This window comes from Periplaneta americana, chromosome 4 (genome assembly GCF_040183065.1).
Source record: "Periplaneta americana isolate PAMFEO1 chromosome 4, P.americana_PAMFEO1_priV1, whole genome shotgun sequence".
NCBI lineage: Eukaryota > Metazoa > Arthropoda > Insecta > Blattodea > Blattidae > Periplaneta > Periplaneta americana.
In genome coordinates, this window is record NC_091120.1 from 89,691,141 (window position 1) to 89,711,077 (window position 19,937).

At 35.5% G+C, this 19,937-nt stretch overlaps 1 protein-coding gene across 1 annotated transcript in view; it reads right to left on the minus strand.

Moving 5' to 3' along the window:
- Window positions 1-19,133, minus strand: part of LOC138698938 (uncharacterized) — a 49,188-nt gene extending 30,055 nt beyond the window's left edge. The window contains exons 1-4 of the mRNA XM_069825136.1: window positions 19,027-19,133; window positions 17,717-18,017; window positions 14,177-14,321; window positions 11,056-11,818 (exon numbers count right to left, since the gene is read on the minus strand). Coding sequence (XP_069681237.1) covers window positions 11,056-11,818; window positions 14,177-14,321; window positions 17,717-17,994 — 1,186 coding nt within the window. The 5' untranslated portion in view covers window positions 17,995-18,017; window positions 19,027-19,133. The remainder of the gene's footprint in view (window positions 1-11,055; window positions 11,819-14,176; window positions 14,322-17,716; window positions 18,018-19,026) is intronic.
- Between the last annotated feature and the right edge of the window lie 804 nt (window positions 19,134-19,937).

Genomic DNA, 19,937 nt, shown 5'->3' on the forward strand with positions numbered 1-19,937 from the left:
GGACCTGGATATTCATTCATGATGTTTCGTATAAGATGCCCAAGAATGTATGTTTAGCACTGGGCATTGATAATTTGTCCACACTTCAGAAATTTCACTAGCAGTGGACATCAAAAATGGGGGCCGGGGGTCAGAACAATAACAGTAATTTCCTTGCATTTCCTTGGAACTTGAGCTTTTTGCATTATGTTTGTTGATATGCAGTCTTCTTGTATGGGATGAAGATCATGCACTAATGGATCCAAAAGAAGGCATGTGATAGTTGCCAAGATTTTCTCCAATGATCACCACTATACCTAACTAGGGAGAAAAACAGTGTAGATCAGGGGCGTGCATTTAGGGCAAGCGGGGTAAGCGCCGCATACCCTAGTAGACTTACACTTCAAAATAATGTATCATTTTATCTCATTCACCTTATAAATAAACATTTTTTAATAAAGTGTATTCTGCACTTCAAATTTAAATGTTCTGCATTAACTACATTTCTGCAGTAAGGCAGCTCTTCGTTCACAGCTTGCCTGAAGCCTCATTTTACAGTGCTGGCGCATGCGCAGACAATAGAAAAGAATGGAAAATTTCCTCGTATACCACTATTGCCTATACGTGCGTAGACAGCAGGAATAAGCGCTAGGATTATCGCTTATCCTGGCTTGTTAAGTTCCCGCAGAAGAATACCAGTGTTGATTGTTGAATGTGGCAATGTGTGTGAAACATGCGATTTGTTTGTCAATTGAGATAGTGTTTAGGATCTCTCAGTTATTTGAAGATTTGTTTCTTTGTGAGTGACATTTATGTCGTAGTTTTCTGTGTATAAATTAAATATTGATTAAGAATGGGCGATTCATTATGTCCTATCGAACAATTATTGAAACACCCATTTCGACTACATTCTTTGCAAGAAAAATTAAACATAATACAAATTGATCGACCATGTCCTGAAATGCCAACGCTTTTTGCAGCTCATAAAGACAAAGGAAAAGAATATACTCGACATTTTCAAGCGTCCCAATATCAGAAAACTCAGTGGATTGCAGAAAGTGAGAAATTAAATAAACTCTTTTGCTGGCCCTGTCTTATGTTTTCTAAAGAAGAAACAGTTTGGTCTAAAAATGGTTATGATAATCTGAACAATCTGCACAATGCCATTAATAAACATGAAAAGTCACAGGCACATATTTTTAGTGTTTTACAATTTAAGTCATTTGGATCATCTCGAATAGACGTACAGTTAGATTCAAAACTTCGTGTCAGTGTCGAGCAACACAATGAAATGGTGCGAAAGAACAGGGAAATATTGAAGAGATTAATTGATACAGTCTGTTTTCTAGCCATGCATGAATTGTCATTTCGTGGTCATTGTGAGTCAGAAGAGGCAGTTAACAAAAGAGTATATTTAGGTGCGCTCAATTACCTTGCAAAATATGACTTAACCCTCAGCCATCATCTGGTATTTCTACCACATTCCGCGGAACTTCAAATTGAATATAGAATGATTTGATTCTCGCTGTAAGTGATGTTGTTATGGATAACATAAAACAAGAACTTTCAAAAACGTCATTTGTTGCAATCATGCTAGACGAAACTTCAGACATTATGAATGCATCCCAGCTTTCAACCACTCTTAGGTATGTTGATTCAGAGAATGGTGAGATTAATGAAAGATTCATATGTTTTACTGATGTAAGCAATGATAGATCTGCCAGTGATTTATTCGAACATGTCCAAAATATAGCCACTTAGTATGACATAAGTAACAAGCTTGTTGCTCAAACGTTCGATGGAGCTGCTGTCATGGCTGGTCACACAAATGGTCTGAGAGCTAAAGTTCTTGAAAAATATCCTAAGACAATATTTGTGCATTGTTTCAGTCATAAATTAAATTTAATTTTGTTGCAGTCACTTACGTGTTTGAAAGAGTGCAGAATATTTTTACAGACTTTAACTGGTTTGGGTTCTTTCTTCAGTAAATCGTCCAAAAGAACACAACGACTTAAGGAATACACCTCAAAGAAAATGCCTAGACATGCTCCAACTAGATGGAATTTTACATCGCGTCTTGTTCAGACTGTAAAGGAACATAGGGATGAATTTATTGGATTTTTTCAAGACATATTAGACGACAGTTCTACCTGGGACAGTGAAACAGTTGTTACTGCACAAGGCTTCCTTACATTTCTGACCTGTTTTGAGACATCACTGTTATTAGTTATTTTCAGTAAGATATTCAGCTACACTGACATACTTTTCAATATACTTCAGTTCAAATCTTTAGATATCCAGTATTGCTGTGAAAAAGTTACAGAAACAAAGAGACATATCCAAAATCTCAGAAAATGTTGGGATTCTATAAGGACAGAAACTGTAGTTTACCACCACGAAGATGATGAAACTGCAAATAAACGTCGCCGCACAGAACAAGACCTTGAAGTTGCAATAAAGGCCCTTTACATTGAGATAATCGATACAATAGTTTTTCAGATTGATGAAAGATTTAGTTCTATGCATAACTTAAACTTCGTGGCTTTGTTAGATCCTCAGAAGTACGAAGAATATAGGGTGAACTTTCCTGCTACTATATTTAACATTTTGAAAGAAAATCACTCGGACACGTTTGATTTTATCAGGCTGAAAAATGAACTCATTGTGGTCTACACTTATGATGAATTTTCTGGACAACATCTGTACCAGCTGGTTAATACACTCAAGAAAAAACAACTTGACACAGCATTACCAGAAGTCTATAAACTTGGATTACTTATTGTCACTATCCCTAGCACCACAGCTCCCGTAGGCGAACATTCTCTGCACTTAGAAGAATAAAATCATACCAGCGATCAACACAAAGCCAAGAACGTCTTAACGGGTTAGCACTTCTACCCATTGAAAAGGGACTTCTTCATACAGTGATACAATCTGCCACATTTTATGAAGATGTAATCAAAAAGTTCAAGAAAGAAGAATGGACTTTACTTTTAAGTAATACATTTCTACAGCTACTGTTCTACAGCTACTGTCATTGCTGTTCATCGCCATATTACATGCAAGTAAGCCTAATGAAAGAATGCTATAATATTATTCATTAACATTTTGTAGTACTGTAGCTAAAATAGTCTATACATATATATATATATATATATATATATATATACACAGGGTGATTCACGAGGATTTACCGTTACTTACAAAGCTTATTTCCGAAGACATTCTGAGCAAAAAATGTCATACGAACATTTGCCCTAATCGCAATATTTTCAGAGTTACATTAATTTGAAGTTATTAGTAAAATACCTTTTTTCTTTAGTTTTACGGGTAAAAAATATTACAAATATAGAATGAACTATTCAGAAGTGCCATTTCTTTAATTGGCTAGTTTTCTAAAGCTAAAAATAAGCTCCGTAAGGGACGGTAAATCCTCGTGAATCACCCTGAAAGTTTTATAAGTCATGATTAATGTGTATAAAAGAAATGTGAATAAGTAAACTTCAGAGCTTACCCACACAAAAAATACACCGCACGCCCCTGGTGTAGATCAACTAATTCCCAATGCCATTGAAGAACAGCATTACCCATACGAAATATACCAAATGTTGAGTAAATATCAGCTGTCAACAAGGAAGGGTTGCTATGTACAATCTTCACCAAAAGCAGCCAGATATTCCTTACCTTAATCGCGTTAAAATCTATGACTAAATGTATGAATTTTAACCAGTCATTTTACATTAAAGAAGCACTTGTTTAGAATGGTTTAGCTTACAGTCTTCACTGTCGTGGTTCAAGCTAGAAAGTGAAACAGCGAGAACATAATATTGTCACTGTCCTCTTCTCTTCCTTTTTTCTCTACTAGACGTTTCCGTTTATAGGGGTCATCTGACTTAGCCTCCTCCAGACATCTCTATCCTCTCAAGATTTTTTTACTCATCACTAGAGCCCGGATGTTTAGACATTTATTTTGGTTAAAATAGGCAGGCATATAGGCAGTGAAATAGGCATTTATTATTCATGGAAACAGACAAAAAATAGACAAATACTTAATAAACTATCCCATACGGTGCTCACTTTCCTTGGTTACATGTCACAACAAGATGCTTTTTTAAGTTGTCAACTGTCATAGTGAGCCCCCTGTCAGAGAGAACGTTTTTCATGGTGGAAAAAGATCTTTCTACTTCTACTGAAGTGATTGGAGCAAACTTAAAACAACTTATTTCAGAAGGGCTGTCTCTACTTACTTTCAAAGATCGGGAAAAACGGACTGTGTTTTGTCTCAAAAAGAGGGGTGTGAGAAGGGATTAGAGACTTCAAAGTACGTGTGACTTTTGCGTGCAAGCGACAACAGTAACAGGACCTGGAGACTTGCTTTTAATACTTCCCTCATCCCCTTTCTTTCGCTGGTAAACCTCGAAGTGACCCGAGCACTGAGGGTTATACTGTTCAAACATCTTTGTTAAGTGACATAAAAGATGGAATCGATAGGGGAGAAAAGTCTACGACTTTTTGGAAACATATGTAGGCTATTGCTGGAGAATAAGATTTTCAGCAAATATTTGTGTGAGGCGAATATATATTTTTAATTTGTACAACCATTCTTTCTTGTTTTTTTATATAATTTATGTGTGGTTTATTTTAAATGCATTAAAAATATATAAAATGTACAATAACGACGTAAAAAGACTAAAAAAGGCATTTAACCTTAAAATAGGCAATGGGAGCTAAATAGGCAAAAAAGGCGAAATAAAAATTGGGCATATCGTCCCCAAATGTGTAGAAACGTGTTTATCTCTAATAGGTCTTTCATACATACACTCAGTTTAAAAAAAGGCATTTTGCCCGTGGTGGGAGTATAATGGTGAAGCAGTGCGCAGCCTCGCCCGTTCTCCTACTACGTGATGACGTCACGCGGGAAGCATTGCAGACTCTCTCGCAGCTTGCTAGCTTAGCTTAGCTTAGCTCAGCTCCGTAAGGTTTTGGAAGTGGGATAGGTTAATTGATATGAATACCAAGAAGCTGTATTAACTAATCCCTTCCCTACTAACATTTTGTCAGGAACGTGATGCGCTCCCCATGCATAGCCGTCTAGACATGATGTCTTTGTGACCCTGCGACTTTTATTGACAGTTTTCATTCAGGCTGTCAAATGCAGTTTTTTCAAGCTGTCTATTTAGAGGGTTGTTGTATGTTGTAAAACGATCTTTCGTGAAGAAGAGGAGTTATTTTCGTCTAAATATACGCGAAAGGTTTTCCAGAATTCTAACCCTTTGAATAAAAGTGCATTGAAGTTCTGTCCTGCATTACAAGTGAATGAACAAAGTTTAAGAAAGGGAATCAGAATCGAGGTCTTGTAAGAGTTACTGGCAGTAAAGTGACATGACAGAAAAGATCTGTGTACGAAGCACAACATTCACATGGTCAACATAAAGGAAAAAAGGGTAACAATGAAGGGGAATAAACAGTGGTGAAACTGAAGGGCGTAATAGAGTACAATAACGTTATGTTGTGGGTTGACTGTCAGGTCAGCGTCAGAATGAAGTCTTATATCCCTTCTCCATTATGGGAAAATACGTAAATAAACTACAGAAATGTTTCTTCAATATAATGTTTATGGTACTTTTCAGCTTTTCAATGTCTACGTAATTACATGTAAGACCGTGAAGGGAAGCAAACCCAGGAAGGAAAGGATCTATACAAATCTTCGGCTTGACCTGTAAGCAGGCATTTTATAGAGGGTTAACCTTGTCTAACTGAAGTGTTAGTGAAAGGGGAGGGGATGCTGGAGTTAGGACGACAATATTACAAACAAGCTGTTGGGCTTATTCCCCCCCCCCCCCCGTCATATACCTACCACCCACAGAAAAAGAAGCCAGCGAGAACCTGCAAAGTTTGTAAATCTCACAAGAAAGAAGCGAAACAACGTGGGGGTGCAAACAATGTTTTGTACTGGAGTCTTTCGAAACTTAACATACTGTTCAAACTGTTACCAAATTATGAGTATAATATCACAATTTGTAGTAAAAGACCCATGTTTATTGCAAACGACCTCCACCTGCATTTAAATGTCACTTACCGCACACCACCAATTCACTGTCTGCGCGTGAAGATTTAAATAGAGATTCCAGGTAATAAACCCGTCCTTTTAAATCTTACTGCATGAACTTAAAGGTAGCAACAAGCAAACTTTAGAAAAGAGTCAATAATGAACATTTGTTAAAGGCAGGTGTCGAATTAAATACGTTCATTCTGGTGTACTGCTTTCGTTAGAAGATATCTTAAGTTCATGGACTCAACTCGGTTTGATCTATTCAGGGTGATGGACAGAATACGTTCTGAATCAGACCTTCAATTTCAGGCTGGCTTTGAAGAGGCTGAAAATGTGAATTGCAACAAATGTCAAGTGTAGCATGATGAAGTGTCCCTAAAAGAAGGCAAATTCGAAAAAAAAAAACACATTCTCGATCAAATGTGGACTTAACACGTTTTGATTACGAGCTCCTCAAATACGTTCAATAAAGTTTCATCGTCAACATTTTTACATTACTTAAAAAAACACACATCAGTTTTTCATTCCAGTGATTCTGCATATTTCTTTTAGTAAAATGCTCGTGCACACAATTTTAATATCTGAATATTTTTTACACAAATTAAGTCCACATCTGACATAAATTTTCGTAATGTGAACGGCTTTCTTGTTAGCAGCTATTGTACTATACTGTAAAATATAGTGTTGAATATGTATGACAAATTTTGATGTACTGTAACTATTTTATAAATAGCGGACACTTCTCAATAACGGACATTTGATTTTTCCCCGGTGGTGTTCGCTATTGGGAAGTTTCACTGTATTATTTTCAATGCAACATCTCTGACAACTTTGTATTCCTGACGTCGCTCTAATTTCCGGCAGCCAGTCGCGTTGCAGGTCGCCTACATTTAAACGTGTGCGTCTTGTGATTCGCTGATTCATTTCTTAAGGCTCGATAAATACTTAATATAATCGCCCGCCATTTTAGCTCTTTTTTTGGCGTTCGCAGAAAACACACGAAGACGTTATTTGCCGCTCAATTATTTGCTGAATTAACTTACATTGCATTTGATTTATTATCATAGGAGCTACGACATGATAATGTTTAAGGGTGCGGCAAATAGATTCCTCGTATGGTAGCTCGGCAATGTGAGAACAAAAATGGCGAACGATATTACCTACCTAGACTTCATAGAGCCTTTACTTTCTAAGACGTAAGCAAAGGGGCGGAGTACGCCGGAAATAACAGCGTCGGGACTATAGGACTTGAAATAGACCTTGATTCACCCTCACCAACCACTTCTGTATTATCTTCCTCACTACCACTTTCTTTCTTCATCTCCACCGGTAAATCAATTTCCAATAGCACTATAATATCACTTTCACACAAAACATTAAGGCTGCTATTATCCACAAAACAACTCATGTCTATGTTCTGTATCCCTGAATACAACTAGATTTGAATAAACACCAATAAAGAAGGAACAAATTTATCAACTCAAGTTTCTACACTGCAAGTAAATGGTAAAGTGGAGAATTGAAACAGTAAACGACTTTAACGTCATTACAAACAGTTACAACAATGGACAAAAAACACAGAATTCAAACTAAAAAATGTTTAAAAGTGTAGGTCATATGAATTGCCAAGGGTGGGTAAAATCTGTCCACGAACAAATACTTCAAATTATTAGTCTGCTATATTTGAAATCTAAAACAGTACACATGTGTGCATACTTTATCATGTTAGAGACAAATAGAGTAAAGGTGAAAGCTGTCAGATTTCATTAATTAAAAAAAATTTAGAAAATAAAAAGGGTGGGCAATTTTTTCCCAATCGTGATAATGCTAGGGTTAAGCGAGAAAATAATTATTTTATGCCCATTGATTGACGCCTTTTTTGCTCCTCTATTGACATTCGAGACAATTGAATCCTTCCATTTACTGAAACCTTTTCTGTCTGGAAGTTGTTAAAAGATATCACTGCTTTAACATTTTATGAGGCATGTAATTAAGTCCTTTTAGCTTAGAAAGTTTTGAAGAACTATGAGAAAATTATTGCCTTCTGCGGAGCGACTCATATGTGAAAAATTTTAACAATATGATACACAGGAACATACTAGTTAATAGTTATTATAAAGCTGTAATTACTCATGTTTCGTTATTTAGGTCTAATGCACTATCCTCTGATACATGTTCGTCTGAATTGGTTTTGAAGTGGCCTGAAGAGTACATGAACTATTGGCAATGATGTCATGAATTTCTTTTCTCCTTTTCGGTTTTTCACATCTGTCCAATCTCAGATTATTTGTTGATTTTCGTTTCAAGCAAGACTGCGCCAGAGCTTTTCTGGGTACAGCGTCTACTTTCAGAATACGACTGCTTTTTGGTTCATAATTTAGGAGTTTCGTAACTTGACTCCTCAAAATGAAGTGAACATATTCGAGCTGAAACAACATTAAGTCTTAAGATTTTTACCCCCTTTCTTTTCCCTCCAAGCAATCTATGGAATAAGTCAAACAATAAGTTTAACATGAAAATATATTTTGCAAATGAGTTGCGAAGCAAATAAAATTTAGTAACATGCGAGAAAATTCATCGTGCTGTAAATTGACTTCATCCTCCCTTCTACAAGCATGCAACCATTGTCTTTCCAAGTCTTCATTCTTCGGAAACCTATAATATTTTACGTCAGTTCCTTTTGTTTTTCGATTGTAACTCAAACAACCAGATACTGCACATCCAGGCATACTAATAGCATGTGTCACATTAATAGCATTACTGATACAAGAATAACATTAAATATATATATATATATATATATATATATATATATATATATATATATATAAAGAATTAACACCGAGCACGTACACACAACAGCTGTTTGTTTTGTTCCTCGAGCACTGCGGCGCGAATTAGCGCACCGCCGCTGCTTCCCAAGTGACGACATGCGCAGTAGAAAAAGAGTTTGAGTCAACCGTCTGCTACACCATTATATTCCCACCACGATTTTGCCTAACATCCGGGCTCTATTCATCACTGTTGTCCATTCCATTCCTCTTGCATGTTAGTTCTCCCTTATCTGGTCCAACCACCTCGTTCTTAGTCTTCCCTTGGTCCTCTTCTTATTCTCTTTTCTCATCTCCAATGCTCTTCTTGGTAATCTCTTTGGTACCATCCTTTTAACATGTCCGAACCATTGTTACTGTTCTATTCTCGAAAAATTAAGAGTATCTGTATTGGGAAATTCTTGGTTTGACATGACCATCATCAGCAGCACTCTTTTTTTCTACAATCCTCAACTTCGTTCAAAGTCTTGGATGATTGGAGTGATGTATGAATTACTGAAGAGTTGCTTAAAGAGTTAGCACGATGAACATAAAGAGTGGCGTAACCTGCAAGTGGTCTTGTATCCTCCACCTTTGCAATCCAATCCACAAGATGTTGAATATATGTTCAAAATGCTATTTAATGTGTGCGAGCAGGGAGGATTAAAAGTACATTTCAATAAACAGAATAGGCCTATCTGGTTATAGAACGTAACAGATGGGACTTGGATATGGACAGGGAGGATTAAAGGTACAGTTCAATAAACAGAATACCTGGTTATAGAACGTAATGGATGGGACTTGGACATGGACAGGGAGGATTAAAAGTACATCTCAATAAACAGAATACCTGGTTATAGAATGTAATGGATGGGTCTTGGATATGGACAGGGAGGATTAAAAGTACATTTCAATAAACTGAATACCTGGTTATAGAATGTAATGGATGGGACTTGGATATGGACAGGGAGGATTAAAAGTACATTTCAATAAACAGAATACCTGGTTATAGAACGTAATGGATGGGACAGAGCTAATTAAGTCAATGAAACAATTTGTCCATAAATCTGACAACCTGGCAACTGCAAAAAAGATGTACAAATAAACCAGGCAAGGGGAGCATTATGCATGATGTATGGGATTGTCTATGGTGTGAGGTGGTACAACACCACAAAGAAAATGATACATGAGGCCATCATCAAAAATGTGTCTATATATCAGGTGTTTCAGACCACCCTTATCAGCCTCTTTCCTCGAAAACTATATGATACTGGTTGTTCATAAAAAAAAAAAATTGATAACCAAAACCTATACAAAGACTCGATTGGTGGTTGTACTATTTCCCTAACAAATCGGAAGTAGGGGTACTTGCAGTCAACTTCGAAATTTCAAATGATAACCATAGGTCATTGAAGGTACCATTGCAAACTACTTTTGAAAAGAAACAATTTTTACTGAAACGTTTCTTTTAACTTTTATTGTTTACTCACAAAGCAACAAAAATGGTATCTTCTGAGAAATGCTATTAATATAATAAATAATATTAAGAACTCCTGAAGAAATTCCACAAGAACCACGAAAATCTGCTGTTGCTTTGTTTAGATTGGTGACAGACCATGATTGTTTATCAAGCCATCTACAATGAATCAGAGTATTCAATATCCTATCCTATGCAAAGTCAATGAAGAAATGAATATGGAACATCTTAAAAGACATGCAGCAGTAGAGGAAGAAGATACCTTGGTGGAATGCCAGAAGACTAAAGGGGGGCACGCACGCACACGCACACCAAAGGAGTTATTATTATTATTATTATTATTATTGTTGTTGTTCCCATTAATATTATTAAATGGGTTTCATTAGATGAATGCCAGACTCGAGAAATAATAACAACAGCAATTGTAGATTTGAACTGCATATTTAATAGAGTGACTACCAAGCATGTTAACAACAATGGTTATGGTTGCCAACTTAGTGAATTAGTATCTACAGAGAGTTTAATTTTTAAAGTCTGGTAAAAGAACGTCAACTATCAAAAAGTCTGTTATTGGGAGGCAAGGCACAAAATGCGTTAAAGACTCCAAATGTGAGCCATTGGAAATCAAATAACAAACCTCAATAACTTTGGCCAATATAAATTTAAAATATTAGGGTTTTTATAAACAGAAAGTATGTGTATTCAGCATTTTAAAATTGATTTATAACTTTACTCACTTTGGTGTTCCGGCGAAGGATTATTTCGAGTGGCGGAAGTTACTTCTTGGTCCTGCTGATTGCACAAAGGACTCGTATCCCCAGACTTGATATCATCAAGTTGTAGCACATTTTTATGCAATTCTGTACAGTCATTTTTCTCCATTCTCAGTCGTGGTGTATGTCTCCTTGTCTTCGAGGCATCATATTCAATTTCTTTCTGTGTATATGCGTCACTATGTGTTTGTTTCCAATTGATTAATTCTAACTGAATTTCTTTAACTCTTCTTACCCGTTCCTCATTCTTCGTTGAATATCCGTCATGTAATACACTTGAGTTCATTGTATGTTCCATTGCACTAGGAGCATTATAGTGTTTGCCATAGTGTCTCTCATTGTTTTCTGTATACTTTGATATTTCGTAAATTCTTGTTTGATTTGTATAAGGATATGATGTGTGACTACAAAAGGGTAAATATTCGGATGCTGTTAAATCAGATATATTTACATTTTGATTTTCATCTACTACCACATGAACATCCTTCTCAGCTACTGCAGGAAAATCAGTATACAAAGAACTATCATAGTGACTTCTCAAAAATCTACATATCGTTGACTCAGTTAGTGTTAATGGTTCAGATGTATTTTGATTTAGAGATTTGTCTCTTGTGAAGAATGGAAGTAACGGTTTATTTTCATACAGCTTAGCAGTTTCTAAGGATGATGTTATTTTCTTTTCAAGTGCAGCGTCTGAGTGAAGGATCGATGAAGGGTTGTCACTTCCCTGTAACATACAAGTAGAAAGTAAGTAAAAGTGTGTGTGTGTGTGTGTGTGTGTGTGTGTATGTAAGCTTATTTATGTAGAGAGACAGGGAGGAGGCAGAGAGAGAGAGAGAGAAGTGTGTACACAGACACAATGGATAGGAAATTAATTTAATATTACAATTCGAAGATGTTAAATTATTTTAATAGCAACCACATATTTTTTTTCAGAGAGAATGATAAACCATGTATAGTGTAACATCAGAATAATTCCGTACCAAAATTCTCTACATGATTAACATATTAACATATATTTTGCCCTTTTAATACGTTTAATTTGAAAATTTCAGCCTAAGAAGTAAGAAAATAACAGTATGCAACAAATTTTAATATGTTTTCTGCACTAAAAAACATACATTTTTGTGGTTTACACTTTTACTATTCGCGAAACTATTGAAATAGCCATGAGGTGAGAACAGGCAGCACGATTCTGTGGAGACGAACCACAATGAAGAAGAAGAAGAAGAAGAAGAAGAAGAAGAAAATGACATATTGGTGGCCGGAAACCAATCCCAACATGTTAAGAGGCCATGGAATTTTTGGACAGTTATGACAGTTTTCTTAGAGACATCGCCAGTGTACCAGAGTGTCACAAAAAGTCTGTGGGAACTAAACAATTGTACAACCAACCTCTAAGAAAAAAAATTCCCAAAAGCATTGAACAAATCTTTAATTAGGGTTAATTAGCACATTATAGGATAAAAAAAATGTGAGCAGTTTGTGTCATTTATCAGATTTATCGGTTTTATCTCCAGGAATGTACCAGCTTCAATTGTAATAAGGTAAATGCCATAATTTAAATTGATATTTATGACGAATAATATAATAATGAATAAATTATAATTTCAAATACAATAGTGATGGATACTGTATGGTACAGCCAATTTTTCAGCCTCTCTCTTTTATCAAGTTTTCCTGCTTAATAAATTCAATTTCCTGATTTTTTTAAGAACTGTCATGCGCACGTCCATATCTATGCCAGCATGCCACTCATATGCATGCCCACGCTCACATACACAAAAGCATGGTCCTGAGCCAAGAGCATGACAGGAGTGTTTTTTAGGAGAAAGAGAATTCTTTGTTTTTTACTGAATACTTTGCGTTTTCTTCCTGGGTCATACTGGAAATACAACGTTTCTGTAATATTTGTTCATTTGTCAAAAGATCAGTTTCAACTTCAAGCCACTATTATTTCTGGTCATCTGTTAAGAATCAAGGCATAATCTGCAAAAATTTTTCGCATTCCCAATGCCTGTGTTAAATCTGTCTCATTGAACTTCTCTGTTCATAATGAAGCAGTAGAACAAGTGGACAGCTTCAAATACTTGGCATGTACTATAAGTTGTAACGAGCTGCTTCGAGGAAGTTAAAAGGAGGATGGAAATGGCAAAGGAAGCTTTTAATAGAAAAAGGAGCATCTTCTGCGGAAATTGTAGAAAAAGGATTAAGGACGAGACTAGTGAAATGCTTTCTGTGGAGTGTGGCATTGTATGAAGCAGAAACATGGACATTAAGACGAAATGAAGAGAAACGATTGAAGAATTTGAAATGTGGAGAATGGAACATGTGAAATGGACAAACAAAATAAGAAATGAAGCTGTGCTAGAAGAGTGGATAAAGAAAGAATAATGCTGAAACCGATCAGGAAGAGAAAAAGAAATTGGCTGGGACACTGGATAAGAAGAAATTACCTGCTGAAGGATGCACTGGAAGGAATGGTGAATGGGAAAAAGTTTGGGGCAGAAGAAGATAACTGATGATAGACAACATTAAAATAATGAATCATATGTGGAGCCAAATAAGAAGACGGAAAAGAGGGAAGATTAAAAATTACTGAGTTTGCAGTGAAGGAGCTGTCCTTGGGAAGAATGAATGAATTACATTTTTTAGTTATTAATCATAACTATCATCTCTCTGACTGCACCAAAGTCTGCACTTCAACCACATTCTCGCCTGTCCTTTTCTGGCACCATCCAGCAGTATTGTAGTATTATGTAACTATTATATTTTAATTAAATTAAATGTATATTGAGGGTGACTGGGACTATTTGATGAATCGTCTTCTTACTGAGAAATAACTATTGTACTCATTTGCCAGCAAGACCAATTGTTAATGGAGCAACTATTACTTAAAACAAACAAATCTATTATGAAACTAGAACTATTTCATTACAACAGAAGACAGAATAATTCCATTGTAATAACAGAAAGTAACTATAAGAAAATATTGTAGTAGTGTGCAATGTGTTCATCTTATTGAAGAAAAAAAAAAAAGGAGATAGGTATAAATCTGTATATCAATGTGAAATTGTCATCTTACCTGTTTAGCTGTAGATGGCACATAACATTCTAATGGATTTTTCGCTCTACTAGTATGAAAAGGATTTTCTGAGATAGTTTCCAGTGGCTTAATGCTCGATTTGTTTGTACTATCCTGTACTGGCTCAACAATTGCAGTAGATTTCCTGGAACATGATTGAAATTGTCTCAATGTATTATGTAAATATTACAATAAAATGAATATGATACATGAATGAATGACTGAAGAAATGGACAAATTGAAACAGGTCGGGCCCTTTCGGTCCTGTACGTATAGGCCAGTTAAGACTTAAGTGGGCCCATATGATACCTGAAACACTGGGGACATTTGTAGACAGCATATTAAAAAACGCTAAATTATGAATTTGTAGCACTTAAAACAGAATTCTATAAATTATAGATGGTGAAATAATGATGATGACGACGACGATGATGATGATGATGATGATAATAATAATAATAATAATAATAATAATAATAATAATAATAATAATAATAATAGAATTTATTTATCCTGTAGATTGATGTACAGTACATCAATAAAGAAATATACGACAAGTCAACTTAACATCTATGGTACTGGTAGCTGTGTAAAATATTAATAAATATGTAGGTACAAAAATAATATAAGAAAAGCAAAATATAGATGTGCATAAGTTTAGGTTCCGTTATATAAATATTATAAAAATAATAATATACCAGAAACAGGATTAACAAATTATAAAAAATACATACATAAGATTACAAAAGCAAATAGCCATACTGCCATTAGTTACAGAAAGGAACGTCATCATCCATGAATTCTTTTCAGAATGCTATGTTATGTACTTGTATGCACACAAGTTATTTTGAGCACTTAGTAAAGTGATGTAAAGTACCGGTAATACCTTTGTAACTATTACTTCTTCAGTATCCTTACCTGGTAACATATTTCAAATGACCATTACATTACTTCTTAAGATTCTAATTCTAGATAAATATGTTTTAGATGAAAGTTACTCAACTTTTTGAGAACAACCAATACATACATATACATATATATATATATATATATATAGGTATATTATCAACATCAGCATTCTGTTTTATTGATCCATTTAAGAGATACTGGCTGATAATACTTCGTTACTGTATACTATAAACGGATGCAATGTATTAAACGAAAAGTCTGATATAGCATTTTCGCCAGAACTGCTTCGTTTTCAAGATATAGCAACATTGCAGGGTAGTGGCTGATAGTAGACATGTATCACTGGGAGTATTGGAGACACAACAGTCATTCACGTCTTGTATATAAGCTTTGTAAGTACGATGAGGAAGTCATATTCATAGGAAGAATTAGCTGATATATGATTTTGATTATGGTTAAGAACGACGGAATTCTGCTGCGCTGCAGCTCATATGTACATTGCAAGTTTTCTTGTCTGACAATACCCAAATTCAAGCAAATTTGTGGTATATGGATCATCGCCTCTTTGCATCTGTGAAGATTAATGCTGGTAGGCTGCTACACTGCATGCCCATTCTGTGGAGCACTCACTGGATTTAAGTACATGGCAATTACCCACATGTTATCACATGTCGAGGTGTGAACAGGTTTGATGAACGTGGATGCCAATACAGAAGTTCATACATAATTATCAGGACCAATATGGCCAATCCATCTATTTGGTAGTTGGTCATTGAGATGGCTTCTTACTTCCCTGTGAAAGTGTGGTGGTGAGACAGCCTGTTAGAATATGAAACTGGAATTGTCCTCTTCTAGCTGCGCCGAAAGTCAATTGCTGTAACATGTATAAGTACAGAATTCCCGTGCTTAACTTCTCATTGAAAAAAAAGAGGCCATATTTTCTCATGGGTTATTGCGCAGAAAACATTCACTTTAAGAGACTCACATATGTGCTGCATTTAGACATGTGAGTTTTCCATCTCCCAGATCCTGATGTGTCTTTCTTTTAGTTGGTTATTTAATGACGCTGTATTTATTTAGCATTGATGGAATTGGTGATAACGAGATGGTATTTCACAAGATGAGGCCAAGAATTTGATATAGATTAGCTCCAGACTGGCAGGCAAGTGAACTTTCTCTTACAGATGCAGTCCTTCTCCTTAAATTCGGAATACCATTTAAGAATTGAGTGTCCACTGGATGGATCTGCTGCAGGTTTGTTTCGGAAATTCCATTGCACATGAAAAGAGACCTGTGAAGGTAGAAATCCTGGACACAAAACGCTCTTATGTCTTTGATGGCAGCCATTTGCTCTCATATCGCCCTGCTGTTGATAAGTGCATACTATTAAATTATGTTTTATTTAACTATGCTTGCAACTGCCGAGGTTATATCAGCGTCACCAGTGTGCCGGAATTTTGTTCCGCAGCAGTTCTTTTACATACCAGTAAACCTACTGACATGAGCCTGTCGTATTTAAGCACATTTAAAGCTATCGACCTGGGTTGGGATCAAATCAAACCCGCAGTCTTGGGCACAGAAGGCCAGCACTCTACCGACTGCGCCACCCAGGCCGACAAGTGCATACTATGGCCACGAGTGAGACAAACATAAACTTTGATGTTAGGCCTATGTATTTTCATAAGTATCAATTTTGTACACCTACATTCCATTCTAAGTACAATACATATTTATAATCGAGATCATTTAGCATACTGTATGATAGCTCTGTAATACTTTTATCAATAATAGCACTGGTATTCGCCCTCTTAAGTTAATAATTTACCTACGTAAATTATGTACCTATAGAGCTATCATCATGGTAACTTTAAATAATGCATTAAATTTAGAGACCGAGATTCAAACTCTAACATTCAGAGCAATGATGGCCTTGATATGCAAGGACAGTACTTCTACAAAATGCGATAAGAAACCACAATTTTTCACAACTTACATCGGCTGCTCAAATAAAATACTTAATAGATTATATGAGGATACCAAGAGGAATTAAGAAAAAACTGCCTACTGAAGGATGCATTGGAAGGGATGATGAACGGGAGAAGAGTTCGTGGCAGAAGAAGATATCAGATGATAGACGACATTAAGATAAGCTATAGGGCTATGGATCATAATTATGCGGAGACAAAGAGGAAGGCAGAAAATAGGAAAGACTGGAGAATACTGGGTTTGCAGTGAAAGACCTGCCCTTGGGCAGAACACTATAAATGAACTAAGAGGAAAGCAGAAAATAGGGAAGATTGAAAATGCTGGGTTTGCAGTGAAAGACCTCCTCCTGGGCAGAAAATTATGAATGAATAAATGCAAATAAGAAATATGATTAATGTCTCCCCTTCCATAGAAAAAAATAACAATTTCATTTTGAAATGGGTAGGCCTATAAGAATAACATTAAATTTGGCCCAACGCCTACATGAGTGTACAGCTAGATGTGACAAGCTAAAGGAGGCTTAATAAGTTACTTATAGATCTTCACCTATTTCAATACAATAGACAGGCTTACATCGTTGCTACAAAGAAGTAAAAATAGCCTATTAAAAATACTGTAGGCTAATAACTTCTAGGTCTATCATACCTTTTCCTTTTAGTTTCTCCTTTCCTTAAATTTGACTTCTTTTTCGCTAATTGTGAAACTTCAGCTTCATCTTCTCCAGCATCGTATGGAGTAACTTCTGGAAGATTAGTAACTACCTTTGGCATTGCAGTAGAAATATCGCCCTGAGAACTTTTATTGTCTAGTTTTACTACAGTTTCAAAATGTTTCATAACTTTAACAACAGGTCGTGGGCCACTGGCTGATTGCAAAGAGCTATGCACAGACACATGTTTGTTCCTTTCTTGTTTGTACTTCATTCTTGAAAACAGGTGGCAGAGAACTAAAAGTAAATGTGATGTTCAATTAGCAAGAATTCTTTGCAAATACTCTAAAATCCAGCTCAGCCAATTACATTATTTAAAATATGACATAATATATGAAGTGATTCATAATTGTGGTTTTTACTTACATTACAAAAATGATGTTTCATTAAATACAGTGACACACAAACTTCTCCCAGAAAAGATTGACACATGCATTCATTCATTAATGCTGCTTTAATGACAACGACAGCACGTTCCTAACATGAACATACAATAACGCATTACACATAATATTACGTATTAAACAAAACACATTACTTTAAACAAATTTACGCAGCACGATATAGCATACAAACAAAATTTTGTGACAGCTTCCAAAAAACCTAGACCAACAAGAATTCCAAACCAACCGCAGTCAATGTCGACTGACGACTCCTATCGATATTATTATCGAAAGATGTGCCAAATTGAAGTTCTCGACTTTATGTATTACCTTAATAAAAACATTTACAATTTCAATGGTAAAATGTTATAAACATTTATATATATAGAATTACTTATGTTCTTTATGTAGTATGTTTGTTACATAAAATAAAAGGAGATTCTTCCCTGACAATAACATACGGAGATTTAATGTAGTTTCTTGAACTCCCAAAGAGGCAACGTTTTCGTTATGTGAATATTTTATCAAATTTTCTACATTCGTGTTGGTGATATCAGCTATCGAGTAGTATGTTAATGTATTATGTAATTTTATGAAATTCCAGTGTCGTATATTAATTATGAACCACATCTAGGGTATATATGTAAAGTAGTAGAATGCGATGGTTTTGTTAAATCTTGCATCTTGCATTAATGGTGCAACCTAACCTATTAGAACACGTGATACGGTTTGATTTTGAGTCAGACCTAGATCTATGGGTCAGACCAAGCTAAATGTTTAACATTTGTACGGAGCAAAACACAGCTTAGTTACTTGTCGAATATGTAACACATTATGAAAAGTTATAACTTGAGAAATAATACCATTGTAATTCACTCTCTTGTAGCATTATACGGCTTAGCTGTCCCTCCAAAGATGAAATCCCTTGAATAATCATATACCTCATCATGGAGGCATACAGTAGATGGGGGCGTGGTAATTTGCTAGGAGACGTCGTTGCATATGAACCACTTTTACACTAAACCTAACTTTAGTGTATACAACGTATACTAAAACGCTAACCTAACCTAACCTAACCTAACGTAACCTGTCACAGATTAAGGAAAAGGTTAGGTTAGTTTAGAGTTTTAATATATCTTGCAAAAACAAATTTTAGGTTTAGTGTAAAAGTGGTCTATATGCAACGACGTCTCCTAGCAAATTACAGGGAAAAGCAAAATATTAACTCTGCCTCTTGAAATATAATGAAGAGCAATTTTTTTAATAGGGCCTACAGCCTTCAGTTTAGTGAAGAAACGTATTCCCTCTTTTTATAATGTTAAATCTTATGTTACAGAGAAATGTCTGCAAGTGTAGTTCCAGGTGCTGATATCCAGAATGCTGATGCTGAACAAGTTAAATCAGTACGTTTTTGGTAGCTAGCTCTAAATGTTAACCCTTAAATTGGCAAAACTTCATTTCTCACACTAGTTTATTAAACTGTGTCGGACTGTAAAGAAAACAACTATTGCAGTGTCCATATTTTATATGTTGTACAATATTTTATCATCATCATCAACCACATGGTTTAAGCCTTGTTTGGGTCGTTCCGGTCTCATGAAGTATATACATTTTAAAATTGTTGAAGCCATCTTTTCCTGGGTCTACCTATGTTTCGTTTACCAGTTGGTCTGTAGTCGAATATTAATTTAGGAATACAGTCTTGAGTCATTCTTTCAACGTGTTTCTTCCATTTATTCCTATATTCCGTGAGTTTTTCATTTAAATTGAATAT